At 48.1% G+C, this 13806-nt stretch overlaps 1 protein-coding gene and 1 long non-coding RNA gene across 6 annotated transcripts in view; one reads left to right on the top strand and one right to left on the bottom strand.

Annotated features, from left to right (window-relative positions):
• The window catches only part of LOC135919920 (phospholipid-transporting ATPase ABCA3-like), a 223301-nt gene that overhangs the window by 153055 nt on the left and 56440 nt on the right, over positions 1-13806 (top strand). For all 5 annotated transcript variants that reach the window (XM_065453931.2, XM_065453932.2, XM_065453933.2 and 2 more), the window contains one exon: positions 4995-5313. In XM_065453931.2, coding sequence (XP_065310003.2) covers positions 4995-5313 — 319 coding nt within the window. The remainder of the gene's footprint in view (positions 1-4994; positions 5314-13806) is intronic.
• LOC139057801 (uncharacterized) lies at positions 7824-9946 on the bottom strand. The gene is made up of 3 exons (XR_011513001.1): positions 9710-9946; positions 8021-8448; positions 7824-7938 (listed from the first exon to the last, which is right to left on the bottom strand). It is a non-coding gene; the product is annotated as an uncharacterized lncRNA (long non-coding RNA).

A 13806-nucleotide genomic window follows, 5' to 3' on the forward strand; every position in this document is an offset into this window, starting at 1 on the left:
CTATTACGATATTCCCTTACGCGAAATTCGAGCGCAGCTCCATGCGTGCTTTCATTTCGCGTGTAAACATTTTGTGTTGTGATTATATATGTAGGCGGTTTACATTAGGAAGAGAACGCTGTGAGCATCCTAGCTGGCGTGGACAATCTGTCTCGTGGGGCACATTCCAAACAGAGTGAAGTGTGGTGCGGCAGCCTAGCCAATCGGGAGAACGTGAGAGGCAGCGCGTGAGTAACGCTTGGGCGCGATTCACAGCAGCCGCCGCTCATGCAGCCCTTGGTTTCCATACCGACGACGCGCACAACTCTGGCTCCATATCTTATTTTATTTTATTTTGAAATATTGTCAATCCCTCACAGGGATTATTACAGGGGTGGGAGTGAATACATAAACAAAATGCACATGGACAAATTTCCACAAGCAGGCATTGCAACAGACAACCAGAGAAAAAGCCAGTCAGCAACGGGATATGCACCTGTGACAAACGACGTCTTCCACGAATTCAATAAACAATTCTGGCGTTGGCTGACCAACACTTAATTCATCCGAGGGATTCCAGTCTCCAACAGATTGTGGAAAGAAAGAGAAACGAAACGCGTTATTAGTACGATTAAATTCTTCTAGGGTAAATTTATGTTTGTTGCGTGTTTACCTGGAAGTGTTGTATGTAATGAATGACTTGGGATTTAGCTTGAAAGTATGGGTTAGCAATGAATACAAGAATTTTAACCTGTGCACTTTGACTCGGTTAGACAAAGTTGAGAGACCAGCGAGTTGCAGCATTTCGGTTGGGAAATGCGTTCGCCTGTGACGATTGAAAATAAATCACACGGCTTTCCTTTGTACCTTTTCAAGTGTGAGAATGTTGTGCTTAGTGTACGAAAACCACGCAACGTTGGCATATTCCAGTATTGGTGGGATGAGACTGGTGTAAGCGAGAAGTCATGTTTTATATGTAGAACCCGTAAGTGATCGTTGAAGAAAGAACAATTTGCTTAATGCTTTTTTTGACATTTGTTCAACATGCGCCTTCCAGCTCAGGTCACGGCTTATCAATACTCCCAGGTATTTATACTGCGAAACATTCTGTATAGCATGAGGCCATAAGTGCTGTAGGGATAGAAAAGGGTTGATTTCTTGTTTGTTATAGTCACGTAAACTGTTTTCTCCGCGTTTATTACCATTTGCCAATCTGTGCACCACTAGGCTACAACGTTCAGTGAATTGTTAAATTTTATTTGGTCAGCGTGAGTTTTATTCGTGTGGTATAGCACACAGTCATCGGCAAACAGCGTAATATTTACGTCAATGTGGTTAGTTATATTGTACAATAAGAAGAGCAGTGGTGCCAGAACAGTACCCTGCGGTACGCCAGATAGAACGGGAACGGATTTTGATACATGGTCGTTATACTGTACATACTGGTAATTGTCCGAATCATAATGTTCAATCCAACGCGTGAGAGCACCATCTCCTACTATGCTTCTTAGTTTATAGATGAATTTAAGGTGAGCAACGCGATCAAGAGCCTTGGGAAAATCCATAAAGATTGCGTCAGATTGTAGTCGGCTATTTATATATTTGACAAAGTGATGTTGTGTTTGAACTAATTGGGTAACAATGGGTAATTGGGTAGTTAGCAAAGCTGTCCATTTCTTACAAGTACCAAATGGTCAAACCATGTCTGACTGATCGAAGAAGACACCACTGTAGGTTAATTGAGGCATATGATTCCCAAATTTCTAGCGCTTCGGCCTGCAGAGTTCCCAGAAAAACTAAGGGGTCAGCTAAGCCACTCCCCCCCCCCCCCCGCCCATTTCCTCCTTCTCATTAGCTTTAGTATAACGGCTATCATAAATGTAGAAAGGCTGAAGACAGCACTGGGAGTGGTCAAGGTCACCTGCTTTGTGCGAGGCCCAGAGCGGTATTGAGACGGCGCCGCGACTGACTATTCTGAATAGCTACCCTTACAGCGCTAGTTTTCGGACGCCAAGGGACAAGCAGATGCGACGAGGGGATCATACGCGACTCGGGGCCTCTCGGTAAGCGCTGAACATTTTCCCCTTTTTATTTTTACACACAAGTGTTATGTGTGTCCAAATTCAGTGAAAATATATCGTGTACCTAGGCGCGCTCAATACCGCGCGCATGCGTGAGATTCGGGGAAAAAGAGGTTATGGTCATCGAGAGTTGATACTATGTCGTGCAACCTATGACGATCAGCAAAACCCGCAAAGGGCGGACAAAACAGCGGGTCATTTAGGCATGTAGGGCCCTCTGGGCCGTACATTTCAGCGACAACCTCGCCTGCGTGATTATCTTACTGATCTGTGCCGAATGCTCGGCTGCGGTAGTCGGAATTTCAAATACCCCTACCCCAACCCCATTTTTTTTTCTACATCGTCTATTGCACATCTGCAGGCTTTGGGTGACACCTGACACCGGCGAAAGATGCCAAGAGTGAGTGGGGCTATACTAATCCAGGTACAACCAAATTAGGAAGGCCCGCTAAGCTGAACAAAGACACTCCCTCACCAGAACAGGAAGTGGCCTCCCTGGTGCAGTATTCGGCCACAATCTGCCAAATGATATCTTCAATTAACCAATGGCCCTTAGTCACCAGCGGCTGCGGATCACTTGAAAAAGGCGGCGGTCAGATTTGTAACGCAGCAGAGGGTGCTAAGAATATCTGGATCGAGACAGGCCGCCAATGGAAACTGACCCTTGCAACGTTTACCACCCGAACCCTCTCGAGTGAGGCTAGCGTAGCAGGACTCTTCGAGGAACTGTCAGGCATTGCTTGGGATATTATCGGCCTTCGTGAGATTAGAAGAACTGGTGAGGCTTACACATTGATGAATAACGGTCATGTCCTCTGCTATAGAGGTAATACCGTAGCCCGTATTGTTGGCGCCATCCATCGGGAGGGCGGGAAAGCAACTCCGCTTCTCTTGCACGGCCTTTTATACCGGCGCGCGCCGATTCAGGAGGCTGTGCTCTTTCGCCTCCCCCCCTCTTATCTCCCCTCCACGCGCCCTCCCGCGTAACTCCCTAATTTTCAACTGTCCTTGCGCGCGCGCGCGGCCCCGCGCCAGTTTAGCCCGCTGCATGAAGTTTCATGTTTGGATATCTGCTGTCATCGGGAAGCGTGCGCTGCTGTGCGTTGACCGGCGCAGGCAGTTGTGTCAGTTTCGTGGTCCTATATAGCTGTGTGTTTGTGTTCTGCGATGTTTCACCCCTTTCACGAATCGTGAAAGGGGTGAAACACGATTTACGATTCACGATTTCACACAACTATCATCATTACGATTGGCTCCAACGTCATCTTCCACAGCTGGCTCGTTGGCGCCCCTCGGCGCTATCGTGCGAACGCGCCAGTGCTTCCGCGTTCGTCGTTGTCAATAATTACTTAATTGATTAAGAAACACAAAGACGTAATGAATTTTGGGGGGAAGCCATTAAGGGCTAGTTCCCCCAGGATCGCATCCATGTGTAGGCACAAAACTCGCCATACGTGGGCCGATACCGAAGACATATAATGCAATGCCAGGCCGACCCGCTGCGGAGGTGCAACTCGCCATTAAGGGGCTCTCATATACAGCTTCGCTGGTCATCCTTCTTCACAGAATGGAAGGGCGCTTAGTTTCGGGCGAGGATATTCGAACACTCATACATAAAAAACAGTGCTTGAACTGCGGCCTTTCTCACTGGCAGCACAGCACCGTAAAATTAAATTATGGGGTTTTACCTTGCCAAAACCACTTTCTGATTATGAGCACGCAGTAGTGGGGGACTGCGGAAATTTGGACTACCAGGGGTTCTTTAACGTGCACCGCAATCTAAGTACACGGGTGTTTTCGCCCCCATTGAAATGCGGCCGCTGTGGCCGGGATTCGATCCCGCGACCTCGTGCTTCGCAGCGCAACACCATACATAGCCACTAAGCAACCACGGCGGGTCACAGCACCGTAACGAAGTCGGAATATAGCACTCACGTGCGACTGTAGCACGAACGTTGCAGCTCGATCAGTGGCTGCAGTTGGCATTGCTACGCGGCACTTTGAACTGGATGTTGTCAGCAAATACTCAGAAGGCCATAAAAGTTGCATTTCACGTGCTGGATAACGCAAGTCAAGGTCACACAGCACAAACGCACAGCGAGTAACTGAGCCGACATCACAAGTCAACCGGCAGCTACGAGGTCATGCCTCAGCCTTGTTCCGCGATTTAAAACGTTGCTCTTGCATTCCTCGTTCTCATCAAAGTGATCCCAGATAATGTAGATGAAGCTGAAATAAACTAAGCTTCAGGCGCGCCTATAACACTTTCTGGAAGGAAGTATAGAAAAAAAAAATCGAAGAGGCGTTGGCACGGAACGCTGCTTCGCAGATGTAAATAAACCGTCAGCCACGAGGCACCACTGACTAAGCCGAATGCGGCCGGTAGCTGGCGCGGCGGACAGCCTCAGGCGAAGCGCCACATGATGAAACTGTTTCGGTGGGGGGAGTGTTTTAAAGCTCTCTGTGTGGAGTTCCTACAAAACAAGATTTTGAAGGTGGAGTACAATCGCGTCATGTCGCCTTTATCCTCCCGCAGGTAGCGAACGGAGTAAAACGAGGGAATGCCGGTGTATTGCTCCCATTGAAAGGATATTCAAGTAGAGGAGTCTTCTGGGCGTATCATCTATTAAAACTCCTATGCGGGCTTATTTTCGTTTACAGTGTGCATAAAAGCTGTTTCCAAGCGTTAAAGCAAGCCCACAAAGCACAAAACAGGGTCGCGGGACTAGCCCCGCATCACTTTTCGCGTGATTGCCCTTCGCTTCTCGAAGAGGAAGGACGCGTGTCGAGTGAGCTCCATAAGAACACTTTGCAATGGGGAGAACGCGGTTGAAATCGTGGGTCCTCAAAGAGGTGCGACGTATACTGCCAACGCATTCTCTCGCACATATACCGTTGAGTAAGTTTTTCTCCAACACGGTCACTGTCCTCCAGGCTTCGTCAGAGGAGCCTCGCTCGGTGGTCGGACCCGAAGACCCCCTCGGGCATCTTCACGAGCTGGTGCACGATGTGGCGCACGAGTGGGCGCTGTTGGTGCCGCTGGCGGTGGCATTGGCCGTGGCCGCATTCGTGCCGTTCGCCAGCGCGGAGAGCTGCAGTGGCTTCATGCAGCTGCAGCTTATGACTGGCATCTCCGGCTGGCTGCACTGCCTAGTTCACGTGTGCTTTGACGCAGCCACCATGCTCACTTGGCTAGCCGCGCCGATCATCGTGGCGTTCCGCTCCTACTATCCCCTCGACACAGCCTCGAACGGTGCGTCCGCGCCCCACCTCGTGGTGCACGTCGGAGGCGTATTCTTCCTGCCGCCTCAAGTTGGGCAGCTTTAGCAAAGCATTACCTTATACCGGCTGTCATGACTGCACATGCGTGGTTTTTAGCGGGCACCGGTATGAGTATACCAAAACGCTTGGGAACTTTAGCAAGTCCGGCATTCGGGTAAACGCGAACTCGACGTTTTACCTGTTGAGCGGAGGCGCAACCCTGTACGATCTGCACGGTGCAGGCACCTTGTGGCGTAGAGCTCGACCAGACAAACACAGAAAATGTTGCAGTACCCAAGTTTATTTTGCGTTGCTGGTGGTGTAAATTTTTGGTAGAAACACTATCACGCCCTTGGCAAAAATTTACACCAGCTACAAAATAAGATACACTTGGTTACAGCAATATTCGCTGTGTTTGGTTGGTGGAGCTATACACCACAAAGCCGGCACCGTGCAGGACGTACATGGTTGCGTTTCCGCTCATCCGTCAAAACGTCCAATTCGCGTTTACCCGAATACAGGAGACGCTAAACCTCTCTGTTGACGTCGTATATCCTGTTTGTGCAACATGGCAACAGCGGCTGCCCGATTGTATCCTAATTCGCCTGTCGTACTTACTCTCCATTGACAGCTATAAATGAATCCGCTAACACTTACTCTCGTCTCACGCCAATGACAATGTATACGCGGTATTTTGTCGTTAAAATTGAAATTTTTGTCGTGAATATTGAGATACTATTGTTTGTTTAGATGTTACAAGCCTAGAAGGGCTTACGCGGACGGCGTGCGCAGTCACCGCCGAATATCAGAAGCTATGAATGCGGAAAATTGCGTCGACTTCCATCTAACAGATGGCGCTACAGCATTTAACATTAAGCTTTACAGTCATGTGGCGCCATCTGCTGGATGAAAATCGACACGTTTCTTTCGCGTATAGGGCGCCCCCATGCATAGCAACGTCAAAAAAAAAGAAAAGCAACAGATCTCAATAACAACGACAAAAAAAAGCGCTTATACTTTATTCTCGGCGATAGATGAGAGTAAGCAACAGCCGATTTTACCATTTCTTTCATGCTGTTAGATGAAAAGCAAGTATCGGGCGAATTAGTATCGAAGCGGGTAGGTGCACAACCGCACCTACATCCTATTAGGAAACAGCGGCAGGCCCCGTCGATATACTCTGGGCTCTATAGCGCCGTATTGTAGGCTTCCCCCGCATTCGCCACCCCCACTTTCACGCTAGGGTGGCGAATTCTAAAGGTAAGCTTTCTTGCGAACCCATCTGCGCCTCTCTTGCTTACCGTGGCTGCCACCTGCTGCTGCTGCTGCTCGTGCGTTCTCACCGTAGCGCTCACACTCGATGATGTTGATGATGATATGACGTTGATGGTTTATTGGCATCCCTTTGAAACGGTTGGCGAAAAATAGTCAGCTAGCATGCTTGACTTAACAGGTATGCTACACATGCGGCCCGATTCCAGCATTTTCGTATACATCTACTTAATCATTTTTTCCTTCCTCAAAAGTTTTCGACCTATGCTACCTATGCTTCTAACAGATCCGGTCTCACGTAGACGGCACCCCCGGACTGACCCACCCGGGGGAAATCGGCAGTCGCCTTTTCCTGTCCTCCTCTCCAATCTTCGTCTTTCTCTCTCGCCTTTTTCATCTTTCCTGTCTTCTCATCACTTCTCCTCACTTCCTAGTTTCCCGGCGGCAAGGGTTAACCTTGTGTAGCTAGCCAGCCTTGGCTATGCTGTATTTGGTTATAGCAGCGATGTACGGCTGGCGTTGGCAGGGTTTCTCTAGCAGCAACTTCTGTCACGTCCCCCTGTTGGGCTCCATGGTGGGTGGTCGGCATCGCGGCCGAAAACCCAACATTACTTATGGAACATGCTTTTCCTCAACTACCTGATCGCCCTCACAAACGAGGGCGCACCGAAGAAGTTTTTCAGTTTTTCGGACGCCAAGTCCACAATTTTCCCCGTTTTCATGTGATCCACGCAGAAAAACCAGCTAAGCAAGTGCGAACAATCTCCCCGTTCCTTGTATCTAAGTATCTTACCGAAGTTTTTGGCCCAGGATATAAGGTGTCAAGGATGGCTAGCGGTGACCTCCTCTTGGAGCTCCGCGACCTAAAACAATTTGAGCAACTGCCTAAACTTGTATCATTTGGGGAGACCCAAGTAGTAGTAACCCCGCACCGCACGATGAATACCTCCCGTGGCGTTGTCTCCGATGATGATTTGCTAGAGCTCACTGAGGCTGAACTGTTGGAGGGCTTCAGTGAACAAAATGTCATAAACGTCAAAAGAATCAAGATGAGGCGAGACGGTAAAGAAATTGCGACCAAACACATAATACTCACCTTCAATTCAAGTGTTCTGCCCGAGTCAATTGAGGCCGGGTATATCAAGCTTCGTGTAAGACCGTACGTGCCAAATCCCTTGAGATGTTTCAAATGCCAGCGTTTCGGCCACAGCTCGCAGAGCTGCCGAGACCGCCAGACATGTGCGAAATGTAGTGCCCTTGAACACGCCACTGAAGCATGTAATAACTCTCTCCACTGTGTGAACTGTGACGGGGATCACGCCGCGTACTCGCGGTCGTGCCCCTCCTGGAAGAAGGAAAAAGAAATAGTAACTATAAAAGTAAAAGAAAATATAACGTTCAAAGAGGAACGCAGGCGGGTAGCATACCTGCCAAAGAAAAGCTTTGCCGAAGTGGCGCGTCAGGGGGCAGCGTCACAACGGCCTCCGGCGACTGTCCGACCCACACGCAGTGAGTCGGCAGTTACGCCATCTGCCCCCACGGTGGTTGCAGCTAGCGCTGCTCCGCCAACCGAGGAAAAGGGGCCATCGACCCCGAAGGTGGGCGCAGCCGAGGCTGCCTCAACCTCCCAGGTCCCTTCCAGTGCTGGCAATGGCCGGTGCAGCCAAATCCCCCAGGGAACCCCATCGACCTCCGGGCTGGTGGGCGCAGGGGTCTTGCCCTCCAAGGCGGGCCCTTCCCTGGTAACTTCTCGCTCGCAAGAGCACGTGTCCGGCGCCTCACAAGAGGCAATGGACACTACACCTACCCCCAAGGCGCCCCAGGCGCCTAAGGAGCGGCGAGGTTCCCTCGAACGCTTCAAAAAGAGCAAAACCCCGGTTACAGGGCCTCGAAAGGGCTCTGTAATCTAAGACATCCCTTCCGTTTCCGTAAACACAGCACCAATTAAATTTAAAATATGGATACGCAAATCATTCAATGGAATGTCAGAGGTCTACTTAGGAATCTTGATGATGTTCAAGAACTTATCCATAAACACAATCCAAAAGTGCTGTGTTTACAGGAAACACACTTAAAATCCAAACACACAAACTTTCTCCGTACCTATGTTACGTTTCGCAAAGATCGCGATGATGCCGTCGCATCATCGGGTGGTGTGGCGATTCTCACTCATAAAAGTATAGCATGTCAATCTTTACAGCTACGTACGCCCCTTGAGGCAGTGGCGGTGCGAGCTGTTCTGCTAAACAAACTCATCACTATTTGCTCGCTTTATATACCCCCACATTACAAATTAACTAAACATGAATTTCAGTCCTTTATAGATGAATTGCCAGAACCTTATCTGGTTCTTGGCGACTTCAATGCACACAACTACCTGTGGGGCGACCCTCGTATAGATGCGCGAGGACGTCTTGTTGAACAGTTCCTTTTCTCTTCTGGTGCTTGTCTACTGAATAAGAAGGAAGCGACATACTATTCTCTTGCAAACAGAACATTTTCTTCAATAGATCTTAGCCTAGTCTCCCCGTCACTATTGTCTGAACTCGAATGGCAAGTTAACAACAATCCTTACGGAAGCGACCACTTCCCAATACTGCTTAGAACACCCGAAGAAAAGGAATATCCACCACAGGCTCCTAGGTGGAAAATTGACACTGCCGATTGGGAAAAATTTCGAACTCTATCTTGTATTTCGTGGGATGACATGTCCTCGCTAGATATTGACGCTGCAGTCGAATATTTTACAGCCTTCATAATAGATGCCGCATCTAAATGTATATCACAAGTAAATGGTCTATCCTGCAAACGGCGTGTCCCGTGGTGGAACGACGATTGTAGGATCGCACGTAAAAATCAGAACAAAGCGTGGGGGTTGCTACGCGCCTCCCCCACTGCGGAGAATCTTATTAACTTTAAAAAAGTAAAATCACAAGGCAGGCGAACCCGCCGGCAGGCCAGAAGAGAAAGCTGGCAAAAGTTTTTATCGGGCATCAACTCTTATACTGAGGAATTGAAGGTCTGGAACAGGGTTAACAGGATAAGAGGACGACAAACTTATTCACTCCCCCTGGTAAACACACAAGGCGATACCCTGCTTGAACAAGCAGACTCACTTGGGGAGCACTTTGAGAGTGTATCAAGCTCCAACCATTATTCGCAATCATTCCTGAAATATAAAGAAATAGAAGAATGCAAGCCACTCATCAATAAATGCCGACAGAATGAACCCTATAATTGCCCATTTAGTGCTGCCGAGTTGAAAGCGGCCTTGAGCGCATGCAAGAGTTCCGCACCAGGATCTGATAGAATCTTATATGAAATGCTCAAAAACTTACACAATGACACGCAACTTACACTACTAACACTTTTCAACACCATCTGGGATGCAGGGTACCTTCCAACCGCGTGGAAGGAAGCCATTGTAGTCCCTATTTTGAAACAAGGCAAAGACCCTTCCTCGGTGGCAAGTTACCGCCCGATAGCCCTCACAAGCTGCATTTGTAAGGTGTTCGAAAAAATGATAAATCGGCGACTCATTCATTTCCTTGAACAGAGCAAAATGCTTGATCCTTATCAGTGCGGCTTCCGAGAAGGGCGCTCCACAACCGATCATCTCGTGCGTGTTGAAGGCAATATCCGGGACGCATTTATACATAAACAGTTCTTCCTATCGATATTTCTCGATATGGAAAAGGCGTATGACACAACGTGGCGTTACGGAATCTTAAGAGACCCTTCAGAAATGGGCATCCACGGTAATATGTTTAATATAATCAAAAGCTATCTGTCAAATCGTACCTTCCGGGTAAAAGTCGGCAATGCACTCTCACGTCCTTTTACGCAAGAAACGGGTGTACCCCAAGGAGGCGTGCTCAGCTGCACCCTCTTTATCGTGAAGATGAACACGCTTCGTGCTTCACTACCACCCGCCATCTTTTACTCTGTCTACGTAGACGACATTCAAATAGCTTTCAAATCTTGTAACCTCGCAGTCTGCGAGAGACAGGTACAGCATGGCCTGAACAAAGTGTCAACGTGGGCAGACAGGAATGGATTTAGGATCAATCCTAACAAAAGCTCTTGTGTTCTTTTTACAAGAAAGAGAGGACTTATCCCAGATCCTTGCATAGAACTGCGTGGACAACAGATACCTGTAAACAAAGAACACAAATTTCTGGGTGTCATACTTGACTACAGACTCACTTTCGTCCCCCACATTAAATATCTTAAACAAAAATGTCTCAAAACAATGAACATAATGAAACTTGTATCCCAGACTACGTGGGGTAGTGACAGGAAGTGTCTAATGAATATCTACAAGAGCCTCATTCGATCACGACTAGACTATGGTGCCGTGATCTATCATTCTGCAGCCCCGAGCGCGCTAAAGATGCTAGATCCGGTCCACCATCTAGGAATCCGACTGGCCACAGGCGCTTTCAGAACGAGTCCCATACAAAGTTTATATGTAGAATCAAATGAGTGGTCACTTCATCTGCAGAGAACATACATTAGCCAAACATATTTTCTGAAAGTCCACTCAAATCCACAACATCCCTGTTTTAATACCATCAATGACATGACATATGCTACACTCTTTCGCAATCGTCCCTCCGTTAGACAGCCTTTCTCGCTGCGTGTGAGGGAGCTTAGTGATCAAATGCATGTCCCACTCCTCGAGCTCCCCCTAATGCATCCAGCCAAGCTACTACCTCCTTGGGAGTGGCAGCTCATACAATGCGATGTATCTTTCATGCAAGTTACAAAACACGCTTCAGACATTGAAATCCAAATGCATTTCCGGGAACTCCAGCACAAACACTCCTGCACGGAGTTCTACACAGACGCATCGAAGTCACATGACGGGGTGTCCTATGCAGCCGTCGGGCCATCCTTCTCGGAATCCGACGTACTGCATCCGGAAACTAGTATCTTCACGGCAGAGGCCTACGCAATATTGTCGACCGTGAAGCATATAAGGAAATCAAAACTCAAAAAATCAGTTATATATACGGACTCCCTAAGTGTTGTGAAGGCTTTGATATCGTTCTGCAAGCACAAAAATCCTGTTATAATTGAACTCTATTCCGTCCTATCTAAAGCATATGTATCTAACCAGCATGTGACTATATGCTGGGTGCCAGGTCATAGGACCATCGAAGGTAATGTTCTGGCGGACCAGATGGCCACGTCAGTTGTACGGCCTTCTGCTAATCCCACTGCTCCAGTTCCTGTCACAGATCTGAAGCCCTTCTTACGGAGGAAACTACGGAACCACTGGCAACGCCTATGGGACGCGGAAACAAATAATAAGCTCCACGTGATAAAACCAAAGTTAGGATTCTGGCCCTCTGTAACAAAATCACGCCGAACAGATGTCCTATTCTGTCGTCTGAGAATAGGACACACATTTGGCACGCATAACTATTTACTCACTGAAAATGATCCTCCAACCTGCGGTAGATGCGGGGAGAGGCTGACCGTCCTCCACGTCCTCCTGGAGTGTCGGGAAGCCGAATATGAAAGAAAGAAACATTTTCCCTTAGCCTACCGGCAGCGCATCCCCCTTCATCCTGTTATGTTACTCGGCCAAGAACCTTTATTTGACACCAACGCAGTCCTGAGTTTTCTGAAAGATGTTGTCTTGCATGTTTTTAGCCCTACATGTTCATAGCGGGTCCTCTCTTCAGAGGACGCCGCTGTGATAGCTCCTTGGTATAGCACATGCCTCTAGACCCTTGTTTTCAAGGGCTCTGGCGAGGCAGCAGTGCTCCAAGTAATGTTACCATCTTATACATTTTATATTTTGCATCATTCTTGTACGATGGATTTTAATGTTCATAGTATTCATTAGTCATCGCCATAATTTTATAGTACGTAGATTTTACGCACTTTACAGCGAATATTTTTAGGCCACTCTACAGCCAAGTCACATCTTCATAATACACCGTCAACATTAACACTTGTCATGGCGCTCTTTGGCCAAACCTGGCCCTTGCGCCACAAAAAACCACACATCATCATCAACAGATCCGGTCGTATCAATCTCTTCCCTGCTTTTTTTCCTCCTATACTACAAATGTCTCTTGTTCATCTCGATTGCTGACCTGTCGATATTTCCATCCCCTTGAAATCCAAGCGCTTCAGGAAGGTGTACGTTACCTACCGGTCGCACTGGATGAATCCCTTCCATTCCATTAGGATGAGCTGAGTGGTCTCCGGATTTTGCTGCAGCATACACATGCCTCACCTTGTTGCGAATATTGGATCCATTATGTGTTTGTCCTTGGGCAACCAGCTGGAGCCCCAAATGGCAACGCACTGCCTTTTGTGTTATCATACAAACATTCCCTTCTAATATCTTTCTTCCCATTCTTATAAATCTTCATGGTCTATTTTGTTTCCATTCTTTGCATCCAATTCGCTGTCTCCGTTTCTCTCACTTTCTTTTTGATGACTCCTGGTTGTCTATTTACACTTTCAATTACTCTATACACGCCAGCACTTCGGCAACTCTCCAGCAACGCATTGATGGATAGATGCTATGAGCGCCCCCCTCAAACGACGCTGTGGGTAGCGCAACCAGGCTCTCGCAATTACATTGCCTAATGCCCTGCTAATATTATATTTAAGCCACACAAAGAACTTCAGCAAGTCATGCGACGCGTAGCGGCGAGCGCAGGAAACCCTGCATGAAGGTCAGAGCAGTGGCCGTAGCCGTAGTAACGCGATCGGGTGCGCTTATACATCTATGGAGCCGCCACCTAGGAAACTCTACGCGGGCCAATTAATTCAGCGTTTCGCAGCGTTCATTGTCGAGATGGGGAGACAAGTTTGTTTCATTTGCCAAATTTCCCCCAGCACCAAAAGATCGGCGTCGTGGAGTAGTCACATGTATTGCGAATCTGCGCATCGCGAATCTGTGACAACGGCTTTGTTCCCAACATTTTCCTCGAGGTACTTTATTTTTTCCAGGCGAGGATTGCTTTGTTCTTAGTGTGGAGAGAACGCGAACCTGTTGCTTGTACGACATTTGCGCCATAGCCTTGCGGCGAACTTCAGGGAGTTGAGGTTGTTAGTGCCATCGTGATAATGATACGTTCAGCACATGTACTTTTCAAGATGTAGTTTCACATGGTAGCGGGTGTGGTAATGCTGTCTGTGGTGCAGATGTGTCCACGGCACTCAATCTCTGTTCAATGAGGCTGTT

This window comes from Dermacentor albipictus, chromosome 3 (assembly GCF_038994185.2).
Source record: "Dermacentor albipictus isolate Rhodes 1998 colony chromosome 3, USDA_Dalb.pri_finalv2, whole genome shotgun sequence".
In the NCBI taxonomy this organism is placed as follows: Eukaryota; Metazoa; Arthropoda; class Arachnida; order Ixodida; family Ixodidae; genus Dermacentor; species Dermacentor albipictus.